General features: G+C 38.0%; 1 protein-coding gene and 1 long non-coding RNA gene across 5 annotated transcripts in view; one reads left to right on the top strand and one right to left on the bottom strand.

Annotated features, from left to right (window-relative positions):
• Positions 1 to 13,043, bottom strand: part of LOC127492771 (uncharacterized) — an 85,110-nt gene extending 72,067 nt beyond the window's left edge. Inside the window, exon 1 of the long non-coding RNA XR_011381950.1 lies at positions 12,914 to 13,043. This is a non-coding gene — a long non-coding RNA (uncharacterized lncRNA). The remainder of the gene's footprint in view (positions 1 to 12,913) is intronic.
• A 39-nt stretch (positions 13,044 to 13,082) lies between these two features.
• The window catches only part of NUDT12 (nudix hydrolase 12), a 16,944-nt gene continuing 7,420 nt past the window's right edge, over positions 13,083 to 22,606 (top strand). The window contains exons 1-5 of one of the 4 annotated variants that reach the window (XM_051853593.2): positions 13,131 to 13,224; positions 14,105 to 14,204; positions 14,919 to 15,131; positions 15,999 to 16,588; positions 20,833 to 21,000. In XM_051853593.2, the coding sequence (XP_051709553.1) occupies positions 14,926 to 15,131; positions 15,999 to 16,588; positions 20,833 to 21,000 (964 nt within the window). In that variant the 5' untranslated portion in view covers positions 13,131 to 13,224; positions 14,105 to 14,204; positions 14,919 to 14,925. Of the gene's footprint in view, positions 13,225 to 14,104; positions 14,328 to 14,918; positions 15,132 to 15,998; positions 16,589 to 20,832; positions 21,001 to 22,606 lie in introns of all 4 variants that reach the window. The other 3 variants (XM_008261990.4, XM_002713949.5, XM_008261991.4) reach the window with 3 other exon arrangements.

Here is a 22,606-nt window from a genome sequence, read left to right as displayed (position 1 = left end):
ACAAATATGAACAACACGAGGCTGTGTTACAATAACATGAGGAAGTGTTACAAGTCAACCCAAAATAGCAAGGGAACAGGAGCAAGAAACAGAACTATGTTGTTGCCACTGAAATTTAGGGGTTGATAATCTGACAAAAACTGACTGGTGCATGTCTCAAATAGATTCTCATTATTCAAATACCAATAGATGAGAAAGTAAATATTTCATTATAAAGTTCATTTACTTATTACTAATAAGCTTATATTTTAAATAAACCCTTTTAGTTTTCTGCTATCATGCTGTTAATGATTTTGAGGATCTTTACACACAATAATTACCAAAGGATAGATTTACTACTTCTTCCATGTCACTAAAAACCACCAACACATTTAGCAAAAAGACATATTTCTTCTTAAATTATATTTCAAAGGTTATAAATTTTAGCATTTGTACTTTACTAAAAACATTACAAGAATTTTCAAAACAATAAATTAATTGAGAAAAATTTCTTGAGAGATTTTATATTCTCCTTGCATATTATGAAAGCAACTTGATACCAAGGATTCTGAGTTTTCCAAACAGCACAAACCAAAAGCAATTGTTAATAACATGTCCTACTTTGTCATCTTATAACACCAGTGGCCATACACTCTTCTACAACCCAGATATTAATTCTACTTTTGTTTGAGTACCTTTTTCTTAATTCAAAGTCATATTTAGTAGAGAGTTTGATAACTAGAAATATTTACTGAATAAGTATAAAATCAAAAAAGAAGCCAATGCCATACATTCTGCCGGATGACTAGCTGAGTGACCTCAGGTTGAAGCATTTTAACTCTCTAAGCCACTGAGTCTTCATCAGAAAAACGAGTATGATAATTTATGCTTACTGCATGAAGTAGGACCCAAATAACAAAATGTGTGTGATAACCTCTTAAAAGTATTACAATGACATACAAGTCTATCAACCCTAGGTCCAAACCCATCCTGAAGGGCACATTCAATGCTATGGGTATTGCTATAACTCAACTTAAAGGTGGGCCAAATGGTGACAAAAGAAGCAGCAGCATTGTTTATATTATTAAATATAATAACATTGTTTATATTATTATAATATTGTTTATATATATAATCACTCTCTAGTTACATATATATATATATGGAATTTAAACTGTTGAAGAATGAAGTCATTTGAAGATTAGTTCTACTGCTACACTAACCCCATCACTATAACCACAAAATGCTGTACTAAGGAATGAATCTACTCATGCAATTTACTTTCACACATTAAGTGGTCACTGGATAAATACCCTCCACTTCAAGTACAACACCACTTTAATGTCTTGAAATACCCTCAATGTTGCCTAAATTACGTATGCCAATATTATTCTAAGCTATTTGCATATATTCACTCATCTAACCCTTATAGCGAGTCTAGGAGAATGCACTTAGTCCACTACTCAGATAAGAAAGTTGAGGCACAGATTATGTAACTGGCCCAAAGTTACAACTCAGAAGTAGCAGAGTCAGGTTTTGAAGCTAGTCAGGTAGTATTGAATCTACTTCAACCGAATAGTATCATACCTATCTGGCTGAAGGAAAAGGAATTGGAGGAAGAAAAATGACATGCAATTGTGCCAAAATGAAACTATTATTTCATTAGTACATAGCAAGTATATCCTTTAAACAATCTTATTCATTTGAATACTGAAGCTTCATACTGGTCAAAATCATGTGAATGCATCAACTAATATAAATGTTCATCTGAATCTGATACTTCCATTGCTACAATTTACTTCTTTCACTGTTATTCCAATTTTGAAGAGTTCATTTTTACTTCACTAATGGGGTTGAGAAATTTTAATCTCTGAGACAGATTTTGTCTTTGGTAATAGAAACCTGCAGTTGGAAAAGCTAAAATCCAGACCAAGTAAATGCATAATAACTGTAACATTATAAACAACAGCTATAGTATCTAGAACAGACATTTGATACAGCACAGTAACCAACAAAAATGTACCTGAAAGGTATACATATATAGTTTATTTCTATTATATCTTGTTTAAGAATGAACATGTAAATTTGGCAGCATAAAAGGAGTCCCACAACATGACTTATGTAAGTATATAAGTCTGTGCAAACACTGAAAGAACAAATCTTAGGTCAAGATTTGAACGTCACTAACAATTTCTTGCAAGCTATTAGATTTATAATAAAGATATGCCATTTAAATAGAAAAATTTTAATTTATTATTGGAGAAATCATTCATTAGCTGGCAAAAAAATGCTTTTCCAAATATGAATCATGTTTGAAACCTTCAGGAAAGAATCACAAGAGTCAGTTTAATTTAAATAAGTTAAATGTGGCATAGCTTTGGAGCTTTCAAATTTAAAAAACTAAAAAAAAAAAAAAATCCTAACCCCAATATCAGAGAAAGGTGACAAAATTCCATTACTTTCAGGAGAAAAGAGTCAGCCGTTTTCAAGGAGACTATCTGACTCCTCAGAACTAATTTGCCTAAAATGAGCCATGATTTTATGATTGGTCCATTAAAAAAATAAATCTTACGCATTTTGTTCCAATTTGTTATATGAGAAAATTCAGATAAAATAAGAGCCCCTAATATTTGTATACATCTAAATTTGCTCAAAAACAAGTTATAGATAGAATGAGCACTAGTTTTATCAGTAAATCACAGATAATGAGTATTATGAGTCATGATTCAAATAGATATCAATTTCCACAAATTCTCAAAACACGTTTCTTTGGTATTATAAAATAAGAGGCTTGGTAAGGATCATATTTTTCCCAGATTATATCTGTCCCTTTTCTAACAATATCAATAAGCCCAATGGAACCTATATACATTTCCAAGTTTCAATAATAGGCCAAGTATTAAATAACTAATCCAGTATAATGCAATATTCCAAAGTGGAGTGTTTGGCCAATATACCTCTTCAGAGAAATACTGTAATTACTTCACTCCACTTGCAATGAGCGATCTATAATGAAAGTTGCTTTTTAGGCTTAACCTAGAGCTGTGCCCTGTGGGAAAAGATTGAGTCTTTGTAAAATGTGTTACAGTTTACTAATAAGAATGCAGAAGCAGCACAACTGATGAACCAGCAAATCTGCTCTGACTTATTTGGTCTTTGCTGAATGAATTTGAATATCATCAAAATACATTATCCTTATCCATAACCTGCTTCCTCTGATTCGCTCTATCTTCATACTCATTTCAAAGGAAACTTTAAGCACTTCAATATTTTATGTACTTGTGCTAGTTCTACAGTATTACATAAAACAGAAGAAAATATTTTCTAAAAAGAAAAAAATGAGATTTTTCAATAGGAAAAATCACTGGTTTGGTACTTGAAACCTGTAGGGGGAAAAATAGAATATATACATTTGATACTAATACATAATAAACAGAATTTCTCACCTAAAAATAATACAAAATTACATTCCTTGAATATTTATTTTTGACCATCAGGTACCCACAGCAGAGTGGATTAAAACTACCAGTGAATGTCTGTCTTATCTTCAACACACTTGTTAACTTCTTCCTCCCTCCCTTCTGCATAATTTATCAATAAATAAACAAACATATTGAGTATATTTCCTCAAAATTTTCATGAATGTTTTTGCAATTGAAGAAAATGGAAGGACCTCGTATTCCATATTATACTAATGTCAACTTACAGTACCAAAGGATCTTAAACAAATGAAGGACAATCAGATTTTAACAGATCTGGCAGTGTTCTGGGAGTTGAATTAAAAGATGAGACCTACGGCAAGCAAAGCAGTTATGACGCCACTGTACTCACCCTGCTGGGACGACCCTGAATGATGATGGTGACACAGTGGAAATGCTGAGGAGGAGGCAGTGGCTGCTTATAAGAAAGAACTATAAATCAGGTGGACTTCAGTCATTCATCACATTTCGGTCCTACACAATTCTACAAAGATAATTTATATATCCTCCCAAATGCAGACTTACAAATCAACTTATCATGTACTATTTTATTTTCCTATTTGGGATCATTAAAACTCAAGAATTATATTTCATATTTCATGACTAGGGCCAATTTTTAAAAAGAAATGTGATCACTCTCTAGTTACAACACTGTAGTTTTTTTCTCGGGTGTGAAATAAAAATCTTGATCACAGAAGATGAGAGAGAGAGAAAGAAGGAAAGAGAGTCAAAGATGAGAGGAAGACTACTAGCTAATGTCTTCACTGATCCCATGTTACCAACTGGGGATGGGAATGTTATTTCTATTTTACCAGATTCTAAAGGCAGAGTCTTTTAAATAAATTTGTAACTAAATATATTACAGAACCCCTTTGCTAAGAAAATCAGAAATCAAGCAAGAGTATAGTGAGATGTAACTTAAGAAAATGATACTCTGTCTACTGGAGTTTCAACAGCTAGATTTAATAAAATCTAACTAAAATTAGGTACATTTTGAAAAACTGACCTTCCTTCAACTTAAACTCTGGAAAAGGATAAGATTTGATAACAGAATTTAATTAAGTTGTACCTTCATGTAGTATTCACTAGTAACATTTTAAAAACTCCTTATCCATTTTGAACAAATGAATCAGTGCTCAAATTTATTTTGGATCAAAGTGCCTAGTCCTACATAAGAGGTGTCACTTTGATGGTCCTGTTGCCAAAAAAGCTCTGTGCAATTAAATTGGAAGTGTTTTCACCCATAGCTGAGAATGTTTTAACAGGACAAAAAAATGGAATATTGTATGAGATATCCCTAGTGGCATTTTGTAATGGGTAACAGCTCCTTATCCTGGCCTCACGTGGCCTTCCGTGACATAGTCCCTTGCTTAAATTACTCTAACTTTCCCATAATTCTGTCACTTAAATTTATACTGGAAAAGGCTAAGCAGTATAATGGCAATAAGTGGATTTTCAAGGATTTTTCACAAGACCTTAAAATATATAAAGCATTTCAAACTTCAATGTTAAAATTTACATAATGTTGAAAATCAGGTTTTTATCTTAAAAAATGTGTAAGAGCTTTTTGAAATGACTGCATTCCTTTAAAACAAGAAATAGAAGAGTCCTACTATTTTTCAAAACTGGAAATTTACTGAATTCAGATTGACAGTTCTGTTCAGAGAATAAAAACAAAATGCCATCCCACAAATTCAAAGAGTATTTATTAATCATCCTAAATTTCATTGCACTTTTTAATATATTCAGAAACTATGTAGCAATCAGCATTATATTATTGTGATAGCTCAAGAGGCACAGAAATCCTCTGTGGGATACCAGAAATCAGGCAAGTTGAGGACAGCTACGAAAGCACTGTCAAGCACTTCGTTTAGAAATAATAGGTAAGGTGCCCTCTAATCATACAGTCAAGTCGTCCCAGTTTTTTATTCCAATTTTCCAGGTTTATTTCTGAACTAACCCTGTGTCGGCTAAAAAGTAGAATATATTCTCCTCCAACAGTAAATTAACCCACATGTGAGCACATAACATGAGGCCTTAAATATAGCACTAAATGACCCATTCTCCGTGAAGAAAGAATGGACTCTGATTCATAGAGCAGGTAACAAACCCAGGGCTCTCAATCATGGCTGAAGGAATTTACGTGCACTGCAGACATTCACTCTCCATAGAAGGTCATCGCTTCACAGCCTGGGAAATAATCCCTGCCAGCCAACTTGCAAAGTGCCTGAGGCATCGCTCCTGAGAGGCATAACTCGTCTTCTTTCAAGGCTAGAGGTCACAGCCATGATCACAGCTCCGTCAAATTCAAAGGAAAAAGTATCTGGGGTCAAAAATATCCTAAGGAAAAAAATAGAAGACTAAACCTCAAAAAATATATTGCGCTCCTCTGGGCTTTGACATGGTGATGGAAAAACCTGTTGCAGAATATTAAATTTAGATTTTTTTTTTCATCTGAAAGCTTCAAAATAACTAAACTAAAACTGAATACAGAGTCTGATGGATGTCATGCTGCAATCAGTTTTGAGGACATTTTTAAATGCTAGAAATCCATTTAAATGCTCATCAACCTAGACATTCTAAAGAAGAAAAAAAATCAAGTTTAAGTGACTTAAACACGAAATGTGAACAGCGACTCGGTGATTAAATTACTGCATCAATTAACTTGAGTACACAGACAGAATGCTGCTCTTTGAAGCAATGTTAATTCTGCCTCTGATCACACAGATTCCTCCTGGTATCAAGGTTGTTGCCTCATAAAACACAACTCATACAGCAAAATGGGAGAGATGATTCGTAAATAAGAATAAACTGCTGTTTGGGAAATCTTTATAAAATGCATAAACTAAATTGATGTTTGTGTGGAAAAATACAGTCATTTCCATATACGTCCAAGAGTGAAAAACTCTGACAATTGTCTTTGAAAATCGTAAGACAGACGGAATTACATTAAACTCAACAAAAGTGGCTTGGTACCCATAAAAAAAGCATAAATGAGGGCATTTAAAGATTAAAGGCATTTCTGAATGTACATATCGCAAAGGGTAAAGTGTTTTAGTTTGGTCATCTCTGCCAACTGCTATTACATGCTGTCATTTTCAGTAAGGGGAAATCTATTTGCAAAAGCAGAGTGAGCACAACAGGCCTTAAATCAGACAACTCGGGGACTGCTGACAGAGCGCTGTCAGCACTTGGCCTACCAGGGCCCTTGAACATCAGGATTTTATGGTGTGTTTCTCTGACATGTTTGACACTGAGTAGTCTCTGCTACCTCCTTGGCATCTGGAATCTTAACCTGCTTTTAGATCTAAGCTTGTGCCTACTCTTTTAAAGGACCAGGTACTACCTTAGCAAGGAGAAATAGGAAAGAGTCTCTGACAGACAGATTTTTGTCCTGTTGTTGGTCTCAACTCTTCAAAACTCAGTTCAGAGGTCATCTCCTCACTCTTTTCAGTATGATTCAAAATAGACTATCTCATGGTGAGGCAGCAACATAACCCTGAAATCTCGATGGCTTACACCACAAAGGTTTATTTCTCACTCATACAAAGTCTGTTGCAGACCTGGGGGCTCTCCATGGCAGCTCTCTCCCAAGGATGAGTGACAGTTCTGTCTCCCTGTGACTTTGTCATTTTAACAGGTGCTTCCAGATTGCCCTAGCAGAGTAATAAAGATCTGGAAGGTGATCGTACTCTCTTAACTACTTTGGCCCAGAAGACTACCACTTCTGCCACAGTGCATTGGCAAGAAATAGTCACAACGCCGTGCCTAGCTGCAAGGAGCCTTGACTATTTCCTCTTTCCAGAAGATCTGGAGGGAGTGAAGAATAAAACAGGCACTCCAAGTCTCCCCTGTCCCTTGTCTGATCCAGCCCTGAAGTCTATATTGGATGCCCACCATGTGCTCTGCTCTTGGTCTTCACTCTGTCACAGTGCATGTAACTGCACCTTGTTTGCTTCATTAGACATAGATCTCATTGAGGGGAGCAACTGAGTATTATTTTATTGCTTAAATTCCATAAAGATGCAAGTAAACATAACCGCAGTACGTTATTTGAGAAGTTCAACATCAAAAATCTATTTAACTGAATATGAAATCAATCATTTGTTCAACATCAATAAAAATCCATTACATGTTTCTTCCATGCCAGGTTCTGCAGAAACAGCAGTAAATGAGGTAAATGAGGACCTTCCTGTGTGGTAGTTTGTAGTCTAACAAGAAACTACAATAAATAAGCATCAGAAACAAAAAATAAGAATGCCAGAAATAACAACAACAACAAAATCAGTAAGAGAGCTACTGCAAACTGAGTGATCAGGGAACCCCCTAAAGAGGGGTCATTGGAGCAGACATATTAAGGGCTTGAAAAAGCCTGTAATGGGAAAATTCAGGGAACAAGTACTTCAAATGGAGGGAAGAGCTAGGTGAAAGGTCTTAAATCCAAAGCAAACTTGGTGTATTCAAGAATGCAGAATGTGACAGAATGTCTATAAATTAGAAACTCCTCTAGTGAAACTATCTGATATACCAAGGACTTTATGTAGAATTTAAGATAGTCTCACTTTTATTGAATTCACCCTTAAACTGTATAGAGTTAAAGCACAGCATATGTTATCATCCACCAACTTTTCTTAGGCACTTTATATGCGAGCAAAAAGCACTATCACTATAGAAATGATTTCAAAAATCAGTCTTTCAGGATGTAAAGATATTATAACCCATTAAAATAAAATACATCAAATTTTAGGAAAATAATTTAATGCAACGTGTGGCAAAAACAATGCATATTCCAGATAGCAGCTATATGAGGTTACTTACCAAATAAAAAAACCACGGAAACTTTGAGCCCTGTATTTCCCATAAAATAAAATTTCTATCTGATTGAGAGAAAAATGACTAGACATATGTTGGAACTTCTCCTTCAAAAAATTTTGTGGAAAATGCATATTATGAAAAAATGTGTATGCACTTAAAAATTTTGGCACCAGGGCCAGCGCTGTGGCACAGTAGGTTAATCCTCTCACAGTAGGTTAATCCTCCACCTGCAGCACCAGCATTCTGTATGAGCGTTGGTTCTAGTCCTGGCTGCTCCGCTTCTGATCCAGCTCTCTGCTATGGCCTGGGAAAGCAATGGAAACTGGCCCAAGTGCTTGGACCCCTGAACCTGTGTGGGAGACCTGGAAGAAGCTCCTGGCTCCTGGCTTCAGATGGGTTCAGCTCCAGCCATTGCAGCCATTTGGGGAGTGAACCAGCAGATGGAAGACCTTTCTCTCTGTCTCTCCCTCTCACTGTCTGTAATTCTACCTCTCAAATAAATAAATAAAATCTTTAATTTTTTTTTAAATTTATCTTTTAATTCCACATTTGCACACACTTTTGAAGTGTTCTATTTCCACAAAAGTTGCAAGACATAGCTTGAATACTTTTGTCTTAAGAAATAGTCTATGTGATATACACAACATTAATTTGCAGGGTACCCAAAAAGGGTAATTAGTAACTTTTCAGAGCAGCTAAAACTAAAATACAACATGAAGTCCAGTGGTCTTCGAGGGCCAGCAACAATGAAGAACAAGCTGTTTTATAAAATGCTGCTATGAGCAGAGAAAATAACCAGTGGTTTAAAATTTATACTCCCAAATGGTTCATCTCAAGGGTAAGCAATCCAAATTTCATGCATTGATTCGCAATAACACTGCTCACAAAAAGACAACAGAACATAACGTGTTTCAGGATGACTGATGTTAGGAATTTATTTATTTAATGATAGTTAATGATTCTTCCAAGCTATACAGAGGAGGCTCACTACTACATAATGTAGCTTGTGAATTGAAAGGAGGAAAATTATCCTTATCTTCATTTAGGTTTTCCCAGAAGCAGATCCTGGGATAAGGATTCATATGTAATTGGAGATCTAAGAAACAGTAGTAGGGTAGTGAGGAAGGAAAAGAATGGCAGGGAAATAGGAAAGGAAAGTTGCCCATTAAAGAAATGGTTACTAAAGCAACATCCACTGCCAAAAAAAAAAAAAAAAAAAAAAAAAAAAAAAAAAACAAACTAATCCCACTGGGGAACTCTGGAAGTCCTATAGTATATGTATGTGTCTGAGTGCAAGGGTGAGAAAGGCCAAGGTATTTATAAACCGAGGCATGTCTTCTGCGACACCAGCGGAGGGCTGTTCCCACGCAGTATTATCTAGCTTTGCTGATCTGCTGAGCAGAAGGGCAGAGTGTGCTACTCTGGTGATAAGAAAAATTCCTCCGGCAAGGAAAGACAAGTGCTGGAAGAAGAGCTAGCAAGCACAGAAACAGTAAGAAAAACTTGTGGGAACCTGATAATCCCATGCACAGAAATGATCTAGAAGATCCAATGGAGTAGGTATTTGATCTGGGTTTTGAAAAGTGGGTAGAATTGGGGTAGGGAAAGAATTTAAGTTAGGCAAAGTGGCACAAGCATAAGCAGCGAGGTAGGAAATTCTAAGAGTTACCTCAGATCAATGTATGGGCCAGTTTGGCTATATCAGAAAGATTATTTTTATGGTAAATTCTTGAAAACAAATATGGTTGAAAATATGGATCCCTATTAAAGCTAATGAATTTCAATTTTTGTTTCATAAGCACTGAAGAGCCTTTCAATTTCTTGATGGGAAAGTAATAAAATAAAAACAGTATTTTATTCCATTGCTCTCTCTGTATTAGTTCATTTTCTGTTGGTATAAAAAACAACTAAAGCTAAATACTTTATAAAGAAAAGTGCATTTAGCTTACAAATGTGGAGACTCAACAGAGCATGGCACCAGCATCCTCCTGGCTGTGTCAGAACACCAAGGCTGAGAAGGAAAGGGGATAGATCACGTGCAGAAGGGGCCAAGCACATGGGCTGGCTTTATTTTATAACACCCACTTCTCACAAGAACTGACTCTAAGAGACCAGCATTAATCCCTTCCAAGGGCAAGGCCCCCATGACCTAATCACCTTGCACTAGGCGACACCTTCTAAAGTTCAGCCACTTCAACACCACCACACAGGGGACCATGCCTCTAACTTAGGAGCCTTTGGAGAACACATTCAAATCTTATCCAAGCCGTAACAATAACAATCACTTTGTTGGCACCATCTGTGTCATTGGAATGTAAATTCCTACCAGAAAGGATCTGAATCTGTTCAGTTTTCCTAGGAGAGGGTTACAGACAGAGAGGCATTCAGTAATCCATTATCAGTGAGCAAAAAATGAGGACAAAGACTGCGGTATCTAAATACCGTCTCTCACAAAAAGGAACCAAGGCACATTAGAGAAGTGGTTGACTCCAGCTCTGGAACTGCGTATCTACAAGATGAATCTAAAATACTTTATCATACCAAAAATGAGGTCAGTTATGGAACATTACATTTCTGGGCAAAGAACTCAGGAGCCCATCGAAAGGGGTTTCCACTGGATAAATAAAGCATTGTGGCATAGTGGGTAAAGCTACCCTTCATGAGGTCAGAAATACACTCACAAACCTGGAAGACATTAGGGAAGTAACTATTCTGAAAACCAGGATATAAAGGAAAGAATTACACATTAATCTTACCTTTCCTTATAAACTGTACAGAAATTTAATGAGAAAAAATTATTTATTATGAGAGTTTTTAGTTTGCAAATGTAAAGTGAATGATCAAATTAGAAGACAAACATTTGACAAGTTTAGAATATAATTGTCAATGCTGATAAAACTATTAACTGAAAAGCTGATGGACAAATTTCTGATATTTATTATAACTTTTATCATATTGACAAGCTTTGAACCCAATGATCAATTATAACATGAGAAATAGAGTATACACCAATTAATGTAATGCAGTGGAAAGTAAATTATATCACCTATGAAGATTTTTTGTAAAAAAAAATCAAATTTTGATCTAAATAATCCTGTAAATTTAATTTGCTTTATAAGAAATACAGGGGAAATGTACACCACAGGAATATAACCTGTAATATTCAGAATGTAAGAAATTCTACAGAACAGATAAAGCATTATTCTTTAACAAATAAATTGCCAGAAAATAAGAGAATAAGAGAGAGGAATATATAGATTCAGAAAATATCAAATGTAACGTGAAGACCTTGTTCAGATCTTGATCTGAGAAAATCAGCTGAAAAGTATATAAAATAAAATTTATCAGGCTGAGTAAAATTGAAACCGAATACCTTTTCTTAAGATATAATTGCAGGATTATTAATTCTTAATTAATTTTACTACTACTAATGATTATAATGTTACTAATATATCTGTAGCTATGTTTTTCTAAGACCTCTAAATTTCACATGTATATTCATAATTCTAAAAGGTTTATTCTTAAATATTTTTCAATGGAATAATATAGTATCAAGAATTTACTTCGAAAGAATTCTAAGGGATGGAAGGAGACCTACACATGGTCACGTGACCCCACAATACAACATTTCAGTCAACAATGGACAACCTACATATATGACAACATATACCATATGGTCCAAGTGTGTAGCATGCTATGTCATCTAGGTTTGTGTAAGCACACTTCATGGTGGCCACATAGCAATGAAATTACCTAACTGTATTTCAAAGAATGTATTTCATATGCTTAAGGGTGCATGACTGCATTAATAATTATTTAAAACTGGGTCATTAGTACATGAGGTTTTGTTATAACTAGTCTTTCTACTTCAAGTACCATCTGCTTGAATACAAATATTGGCTATTCCAATTGGATAACTAAACCTTACCAAATATGGTACCTGTCTAATCATCGTATCATTAAGGACTGAAAAAGCTACTCACAGAAAGAAGCACGAAGAAAGCTGGGGAAAGCAGCCGTCTGAGAGTTCGATGTCAAGAGGAACATACCATTTCCTTATGAGAAGGCAGAGCTTCCAACAGATAAAATGCAGCCAGGAAGCAAGGCTCATCTTAGCCTTCTGTAGCTGTTGCCCAAGAGGCAGGTTAGTGAAGGAAAAGTCTCTGGCTAGGGAGCTGGACGACCCTCACCCTCCTAACAAACACTTTTGTAATCTTGGACTCCCTCATAAAACTTCTGGGAGGTTTGGAGTATGCAAGCACAGAAAACAAAATGACCAATAAATAATAGCAACCACAATAAATTCTATGTGGGTTACCAGCTCACCACTTGGCACTGCCCGGAGAGGCCTGCTAGTGTTACCCTACTGAAACCTCACAACCCCAGCAGGTGTTACGGGCGCTTGACACACACTTTTTAAAGGACTATGGTTGGAGTAGGCATCAATACGACGTACTATTGTTCGCATGAGGTGAATGAATCCTTACAGAGGTCAACAACCTGTTTAGACTTAGTCCAGCCAATATTCTAGGATTGCTTAACACCAGAGAATGCCAACTATACAATTGCGTAGGACAATACGGGCTGAGAGGTTGGGATGCTGGGTGCCAAACCGGAAAATTAAAATGGTTTCCACAAACCTATAGTTTCCCATCTCCCGCACCAAGTCCCACGGCTCGGGTTCGCTGAGGAAGGACAACCAGGCCTTCACCTAATCCACAAGGCGGAGCCCGAACGCCCCCACCGTCTCCCCGCTCGCCCCAAGTCACGCCCCTCGTCCTGTCAAGTCTAGTCAGTGACCTCGAAACTACATCTCCCAGAAGGCCGTGCGAGTACACTGGACCGCCACCGGAAGTTGGGAAGGCTGCATCCGGCTCCAGGAAAAGTGAGTCGGGTTTTCCCGGGCTTTCGGACGTATGCCGGTTTCCGCTTCTACTGTGGTGACTTTTGGGTTAGTAGCAGCAGCGGCTTGTTAGGCGACCCCGTGTCCCCTGTGTAGGGCGCTGACCAGTTCTCCCGGCTCTTTCGTCGCCGCGCTGCCCGGCCCGAGCCGGCGGGCGCAGGCGCGGAGAGCGCGCGGGGCCCGGGCCGCTGGGTCTCCCAGCGCAGGGCGGGGGCGCAGGAGTCCTGCTGCGGCTGGTGGAGTTTCCGGCCCAGGCTTTGAGATGGGGAAGCGCCACCTTGGATGTGATTTCGCCTTGAAAGAAGGAATCTCACCGTAGTGGCTAGAAAATAACCCCAGGCATCCGACCGTGCAGGGGTGGTGCTTAAATAGTTAAACGGCCCGTATGCGTCCCCAGGGAGCGGAATTCGACAAGTTATGGTCAGCGACGTCAGTGGCCTCAGAATGTTGTCCCACTGGAGCCATGTAATCCTGGGCAAACCTTGGGCGCCGTGTTCCACCTCAGCAAAAGTGGCTGTTGGTTTCGCTAAAATATAAGTCCCGCTAAACCTAAACTGCTTTTAAATGACGCCGCCGAATAGTTCGTGCACTTCTTGAAAAGCTAGGGCCCAGCTCTGTCTGCCTTGAAATCCTTGTCTCCTGCAGTGAGCAGTGAAAGAGGGAATCCGAGAGGAGCCAGTTCTCAGCCTGTGTGCTGTGGAATGGTACTTGTTTTCTGATGTAGAGTTATTTGGGGAGATTAATAGACAGTTGAAACATTTTCACCAAAAAAAAAATGAAAAAATGTTCAATTTGTGCCCAACCGTATGCGTTGTTATTTGGCAGCATTTATTAAGAGTTTTGTTGCAGTTATTTCCTTTTATTTTCACTGAGACATTAGAGTTACAAACTGCACCAAGTTAATGATTTAAAAACTTTCTGATTCAAGGGCAACAAAGTGAGCAAAAGAGCTGTGTGCAATAATAGATACAAAGATCTATGGTCATCTGATTTGTGACAAGAGTAATACGCAATACAGTGGGACAAAGGTAATTTTAAGAATAGTGCTGAGTCATATGGATTACTCATTAGGATAAGAAAAATCTTGACCTCTACCTCATACCGTGAGCAAAAAATTAATCCCAGATGGACTGCAGAATTAACTGTTCAAGGTAAAGCAATCAATTGTGTCCATGTGAAACTTTGAAAGCATTTGAGTAATTAACTGTCCATTCAAAATTTCCCTGAGGGCAGGGAAATTCGGTGAGCTCTACTTGGTACCACAGAATCAGAGAACACTGCTTGTTGATCTGCTGAAACTCAGCCTTTACTCCCATCTGCTTTAACCCCTTTCCCCCCTGCATAATAAAGTCCCTCCTGGTTTACCTCAAGTACTCACTTCTCTTTTAATATGCTACTTAGCTCTGCCTCCCAAGATAGGGCCCCCGACATCTGCATTGCCAAAGCCTTTTTTACGTCGTGTATATAAATTTATTACCAAAGCCCTTTATGCATTACTTTATTTATCTTCATGAGTATCTGTGAGTATATAAACTGGATAATATTTATAATTCTTACCTGATAACAGCTTTGTTGTTATCCACGTATGCTGTGATGACAATTGACTGCTAATTCTTTAAATATATAGTGTTTTGTAAACTATTACTGCTGTTGTAACCACATCAACATTCAGATAATGTTCATACATTGATAGAAAAAGCAATTGCTAGTGAAATTTACTTTTCTTGTGTTTCTTTTTATAGGGAAGAAATGTCTTTTGTCAAAGGAACCCCAAAGAAAGAAATGATTGCCCAGTTTCACTGTTCAGCTGCGGAAGGAGATATAGCCAAGTTAACAGGAATACTCAGTCATTCGCCGTCTCTTCTCAATGAAACATCTGAAAATGGTTGGACTGCTTTAATGTATGCTGCAAGGAATGGGCACCCAGATGTTGTCCAATTTCTGCTTGAGAAAGGGTAAACATTTTGGGCTCTACCACCGGAGAAGGCCTGTAGTTTAATTTCTCTGTTGCATATTTCCTTTAAAATTTTCTTGTAGCTATATTTATGTCATTGGGCTTGTAATAACTCACTGACAAATTTGTTGTTTAAAACATACTAAAAACTTTTTAACTTCTTAAATTCAGAAATTAACCCTTCACACTTACTAGCAGGGGAAATTGATAAATGGTTTAATCTTTTTCTCTCAAATCTAAAATGTAAGTCCCACTATGACTACAAGGACTGCTGGAATTTTGGTATATTATGCCACATAAAATCTGCTTTGGGGCCAGTGTTGCGGCATAGTGAGTAGAGCCACTGCCTGTGACACCAGCATCCCCTAGGGGCACTGGTTCAAGTCCTGGCTGTTCTGCCTCTGATCCAGCTCCCTGCTGATGGCCTGAGGAAAGCAGTGAGGATGGCCCTAGTGCTTGGGCCCCTGTATGCATGGGCTTCTCACTCCTGCCTTTAGCCTAGCCCAGCCCCAGCCATAGCAGCAATCTGGGGAGTAAGCCAGCTGATGGAAGATTTTTCCTTCCCTCTCTCTCTGTAACTCTTCCTTTCAAATAAATAAATCTTGGGGAAAAAATACTGGTTTTTATTTTCTAAGTAATCATCCAAAATTTTTAAAATGCACTGTCTTTACCTTTCATCATTTATAATCATAATAAAGTAGTTCTTCTAACCTTACAGTAGTAAACTATGAGCCAACCAAAATTGAAAAAGTCGAAGTAATCATTAAATGATAACGTTTTTCTGGGAATATTTTATTGAAGTAAATATAGGAGAAAATATTTACTTTCTACTTTGTTTTTCCTCCAAAATTTTCCCTTCCATCTGTAGGTGTGACAGATCAGTTGTCAATAAATCGAGGCAGACTGCACTGGATATTGCTGTGTTCTGGGGTTATAAGCATATAGCTAACTTACTGGCTATCGCTAAAGGTGGGAAGAAGCCTTGGTTCCTAACCAATGAAGTGGAAGAATGTGAAAATTATTTTAGCAGGACACTACTGGACCGGAAAAGTGAAAAAAGAAATAATTCTGACTGGCTACTAGCTAAAGAAAGCCATCCAGCCACAGTTTATATCCTTTTTTCAGATTTAAATCCCTTGGTTACTCTAGGTGGCAATAAAGAAAGTTCTGAACAGCCAGAAGTCAGGCTTTGTCAGCTGAGCTATGCAGATATAAAGGAGTATTTGGCTCAACCTGAGAAGATCACCTTGATTTTCCTTGGAGTAGAACTTGAGATGAAAAAACAGTTACTTAATTATGCTGAGGAAGTCCCAAGAGAGGAGGAAGATGGATTAGTTGCCTGGTTTGCTCTAGGTATAGATCCTACTGCTGCTGAAGAATTTAAACAAAGACATGAAAATTGTTATTTTCTTCACCCTCCAATGCCAGCTCTTCTGCAATTGAAAGAAAAAGAAGCTGGTAAGAATCGGACATGGTTTACTTCTAGTGGTGATAATTGGTTTTCAGAGCTGAGTTGTAGCTGTGTATGTCTGTAGTTTCCAGAAGGCACACATTTTCCAATAAGCAGTGAAATTTGAGTGTCTTCAGTTAGGAACTTCCTAAAGGTCTCCCCCTAGGGCTGTTCCTTGTCAAGTAGAGCTGTTTTAGTCATCTGAGATTTGTTCCATCAGTATGAATCCAAATACATGCAGTTTTGTGTGATCCTATATACTGCCATACACTAAACCCAGAAGAAAAGACCTTGACTTGTTTTGTCTTATTTTTATTTTTGGAACATTTTATGCATAGCTAAAAATTAGAGTTTATTCTAAACACCATTTAAATATTGTGACATAAACTGTGTTTGGAAACACTTTACTTTTGCTGCTTTCTAGAACATGAATTACAGGTAGGTAAGTAATCAAGTGTGAAAGTCTAGAGTCTTACTTAGAGGGGATTCAGTATTCCAGTAACCCAGATTAGAGATAGCAGTGGCTTTGGTTAGAATGGTAGCAGTAGAGATGGAGAGAAATGGAACGTTGAGTTACTCTGGAGGTAGAAGTGATAGGGCTTGGTCTGTAGTGACTGAGCAATGATGGAAACCTGGACTAAGGCATGAATTAAGATGCTAATAGTGGCGATAGGAAAAAAGCAGGTACATTCAGGAGATACTTTAGAGATAAAATGAGTAATACTTGCTTTTGGATCGGTTATGCGATATAAAATAGTGAAGGAAGAGATCAAGATTGACTGCTAGGCGTGAGACGTTAGTAACTTAGTGATAGTGACACTATTTCTTGATCATTTGCAGTGATCAGGTAGAACAAGGAAGGCAGGACAGACTTGGAGTATAAAATCAAGAGTTAACATTAGAGGGAGGGCCAGTGTGGGTTAAGGCATTGCCATCATGTGTCCCGACTGCAAAAGATGGCCCATTTACTTGAACCTCTGCCACCCATATGGGACACCCGGATGGAGTTCCAGGCTCCTGGCTTTGGCCTGGCCCAGGCCCAGCCACTGTAGCCATTAGGGAGTAAACCAGCAGATGGAAGATATCTCTGTTTTTCTCTGTAACTCTGCCTTTCAATTAAATAAATCTTTGGGATAAAAAAGTTTACTCTGGCACACTATAAAATATATATTTATTTTTGTTTACTTGAAAGGTACAGTGATAGAGACAGATGATCTTCCATCCACTGATTGACTTCCCATGCCCACAACAGTGAGAGTTCAGCCAGCGCAAAGCCAGAATCCAGGAGCTCCATCGGGGTCTCCCACACAGGTAGCAGTGGCCCAAGCACTAGAGCCATCATCTGCTATCTCCCAGGATGTATTAGAAGGAAACTAGGTGGGAAGCAAAGCAACCGGAATTCAAACTAGCACTCAAATGGGATGTGGTCATTCCAAGCAGCATCTTAACCCATTCTGCCCCAGTTCCTACCTCTGGGTATGTTAAGTTTTGGAGGAGAATATTAAAAGCTGGAACTCAGGAGAAGTCAATTAAAGTTATATAGCAGCCATGAATACAAAAGTAGTATTTAAATACCAATAAATGCACTGGCATTGTGGTGTAGTGGGTTGCTGAGCTGTGGCCTAAAATGCCAGCATCCCACATGTGCGCCAGTTCATGTCCTGGGTGCTCCACTTCTAGTCCAGCTCCCTACTAATTCTCCTGGGAAAGCAGCAAGATGGCCCAAGTGCATGGCAACCTGCCACCCACGTGAGAGACCAGGAAGAAGCTCTTGACTCCTAGCTTCATCCTGATTCAGTCCTGGCCATTGCAGCCCTTTGGGGAGAGAACCAGCAAATGAAAGATGAGTCTGTCTCTGTTCCTCTCTGTAACTCTGCTTTTCACATAAATCTTTACAGGAAAAAAAAAAACCACTGAGATTATTTATTAAATGGAATATAAGAGCCTCAGAATCAGACTTTGAAATTTCAAGGTCAGATGCAAGAAAATGAGCTGTCAAAGGAAATGCAGACAGTGTGCCCATAAGATAGAGGGAACAGAGAACAGTGTTTCAATGAGGGAGAGGTCAGGTGCTGTTGAGAACTTGAGTAAGGTGAACACAGATCGACATTGTTTTAGGATCTTTGATTCTGGTAATATGAAGCTGTTGGTGAATTTGACAAGAGGAATGTCAGTGGAGTGGAAGGAACAAAGTCACATTATGGTATGAAGGCTCAGTAGGAGATCAAGAAGAGGGTCACTTGTGAATTCTACCTTCCTTTAGATGACATGTTAGGCCCTTCCAGAGATTGCTTAGCACCACCTCCCCAGAGTCTACTGGGGTGTTTTATTCCCCACATCTGTGGAGAAAGTGCCAAACATTTTTTCCTTTGGTGGTATATGTAAGATTTTAAGATCAAAATGATCCTATAAATGAGCTAGGTTCTTATTTTTTTTTTCCTCTTGTAAGGAAACCGAGACCTTTAACTTGGTTGCTCTGTAACCTTACATAGTTACTTAACTTCTCTGTTTTCCTTTAACTTCTGTTTCCTCTTCCAGAGAATAAGGGTAATAATAGTATCTACCTTCCTCATAGGTTGCTCTAAATATTAAATACAGTTCTTTGCATGGTACTTGTCACTTAGTACTTATAAAGTATACTTACTTATTACTCAGTGAATGACAGCTTTTCTTATTGTGGCGATCCTGGATTATACGTGTACCCTAGTGTAAATCACGTATTACAAGGTAATGCAGAAATGGGAGACCAGGAGGAAACACCTGGCTCCTGGCTTCGGATCGGTGCAGTGCCGGCCGTAGCAGCCATTTGGGGGATGAACCAACAGAAGGAAGACCTTTCTCTCTGTCTCTCTCTCATTGTCTAACTCTGCCTGTCAAAAAAAAAGTAATGCAGAAGACAAGATATTTAATGTTACATATGGTTCAATGAATCTCAGTATTATTATTGTTTTTATTTATTCATTTTCCCAGTTTAAATATAGTTATTATTATTTTATTTCAGAAGTTCATAGACCAAATAACATATATTAGAGCAAATTCGCCAAGCATTTGAAATACAGCATTTTCTAGTCTAATGTTGTCAATTGTAAGATTTCTAGTCAGGACATAATAATTTTTTTAAGTACTAGAATAAATGCTGTAGGCAGAATTATATCTTCCAAGATTTATTCTATTAAGCATTTTTTTTTCATTAACATACTTAACTTTGAATGTTTTAAGGGTGTTTTATACCATATATATCCAGTTGAAAACAGGGTATGTTCCACAGTGGCAGGAACTAGCAGTGGCTTGTCAAACCACAAGAAGAGTGGAGGAAAGTTCCTACAATTTCCCATTAACATTTAGTTTAGCATCCAGGTGTGAGCTGGGAACTGCTTTTGTGATGTATTTTTATTAAAATTACCATTTATAAAATCACTGTACACTAGAATCATGTACAAGGGTACTTCAAGAGTGTTCATGGAAAGATGGAAAGAAAAGTTTATTTTGGTGCAAAAAAATTGAGAGCCACATATATAGAAGGGTTTTCAAAACCTTACAGAAATGCATATTATGGAAAAACTATACATAGATTTTAATTTTCTAAACCAAAATAAGATTATCTTTTCATGTTATCTTTCCAGAAACATTTTTAAGTATTCCCCTATACTCAAAATTTTAAAATCTTGATCAGATATGTGAGAGAAGGATTTTAGTATATATATCTTGTATAACAGTTATATTTTTAACATTCAAATTAGATCTGATTTTCATTTGTCATCTGAAAAATTAAATGTCTTTAAAGAAAAATAATGGGGGTTTACGCTGTGGCACAACAGGTTAAAGCCCTGGCCTGCAGTGCTGGCATCCCATATGGGCGCCAGTTCAAGTCCTGGCTGCTCAGCTTCCTATCCAGCTCCCTGGTAATGCACCTGGGAAAGCAGCAAAAGAGGGCTGAAGTCCTTGGGCCCCTACACCAACGTGGGAGACCTGGAAGAAACTCCTGACTTCAGATCAGCTCCACTTCAACCGTCGCAGCCATTTAGGGATTGAACCAGCAGATGGAAGATCTCTCCCTCTCTCTGTAACTCTGTCTTTCAGATAAATAAAACAAATCTTAAAAAAAAATTTTTAAAGTCATAAAAATATAAATCAAAACCCTTGATAACAGCTATTCAGAAAACAGTGGGTATCTATATTGTATTTTGAGAGCATGCTACCTGTACATTTTTTATGTGGCACAGAATTAAAATTTGTCATGCTTCTTTTAAAGGGGTCGTAGCTCAAGCAAGATCTGTCCTTGCCTGGCACAGTCGATACAAGTTCTGCCCAACCTGTGGAAGTGCAACTAAAATTGAAGAAGGTGGCTACAAAAGAGTATGCTTAAAAGAAGGCTGTCCTAGTCTCCGTGGTGTTCATAATACGTCTTATCCAAGAGTTGGTAAGCCTTTTCTTTTCATGAACTGTTAGCCACCTGGAATGTCTGATGGTGAATCAGACATTCTGGAAAGACAAGTTTGTGAGATGCTAACGAAATTGCCTCTTTATTAAAAGCCAGCCAACTTTCATGATTTTTAACTAAAAATGGATTCTATATAATTAACCATTGACTGACTTTGGATTACTGAATATGAATTCGATATCTTGAGATACATGATTTCAAAAGCCCTCAAATCTGGCTCCCCTTAGTGGAGAAGTAAAAAAGCCCCAACAATCTAGTGCCTTTTTGAGTATCAGCAAAGCAGGACTGCCAGGAGCTAGCTTCAGGCTTCCTGGACCCTTCACCATCTCCTAATTGCTGCTTTGAGTATGCTGTCGAGTTGGAAGTCCAGTAAGCCAGCCTGTGAAAACTGTGAATGAAGGATAAGTGGACTTAGTAACACTGAGGAGGTCTCGGAGCAGTGGAGTGGGTTGCCTAGTTACTTCTGGTTTTGTTGCTCCAAGACCTTTATATTTACATCCATTATTAATGTGATCTAGGGCAGGGAATTCTCTGGATTAGTCACTTCTAGAGACATAAACTGTTATTACAGTTTTATGTTTTTCTAGGGAGGAAGGGAATAACATTATGTTCTTTGAATTGTAACTACAAATCACGTTGAATCTGTTAAAAACTAGTTAAAAATTAAAATAAAAAAGAAAAACTTAATCATAGAGTCACACTAACTTTTTTGAAAATATTTTAAGGCTTGGGATGGAAAGTATAGGAAAAATCATTGTATTTACTGAAGTAAAATTTCAGTTTTCCACTGTCCATGTATTACCTATTTAAACTTTTCTCTCATTAAAAAATAAAAGGAAGTGAACATTTAACCCAATGGCTAAGATCCATGTCCCACATCAGAGTACCTGAGTTAGATTCCTGGCTCCAACTCCGAATTCCAGCTTCCTCCCAACGTAGACTACGAGAGGAAGCAGCAGTGGCTCAAGTGATTGGGTTCCTGCTACTCATGTTGGAAATTTGGAATGTGTTCCAGGCTCCTGGCTGTAGCCCAGCATTCTCACGCATTTGGGAAGTAAACCAGAGGGTGGGAGCAAACATACACTTGCTCATTCTCTCTGTGTGTGTCTCTCTGTCTTTGTCTCTCTCTCTCTCCCTCTCAAGTAAATATAAGTGTTTAAAATAATATACTTACATACCATAAGTATGGAATAAATGTTGCCATTAAACTTGAAGGAAATGTGGGCATTGTGGCACATCAGGTTAAGCAGCCACTTGGGATACATGCATCCCATATCTGAATGCCAGCTTGGGTCCTGGCACCTCTACTTCCTACTGAGCATTCTTGCTCATGCATTCTGGGAAGTCCCGCACCTCAGCATTCCTGCTAATGCAGCCTGGGAAGCAGCAGATGATGGCTCAGTTGCTTTCTTCCCTGCCACCGTGTTGAAGACTCAGGTGAAGTTCTATGCTCCTGCTTCTGTCTGGCCCAGCCCTGGCTGTTACCAGCTTTTGGGGTGTGAATCAGTGAATTGCAGATCGCTCTCTTTCCTTTCTTAATCTCCTCTCTCCTCCTCTCTTCTACCCACCTCTCCTTCTCCCCTCC

This window comes from Oryctolagus cuniculus, chromosome 14 (genome assembly GCF_964237555.1).
Source record: "Oryctolagus cuniculus chromosome 14, mOryCun1.1, whole genome shotgun sequence".
Taxonomy (NCBI): domain Eukaryota; kingdom Metazoa; phylum Chordata; class Mammalia; order Lagomorpha; family Leporidae; genus Oryctolagus; species Oryctolagus cuniculus.
The sequence above is the reverse complement of the archived record's forward strand: the minus strand, read 5'-3'. Positions and strand labels throughout refer to the sequence as shown.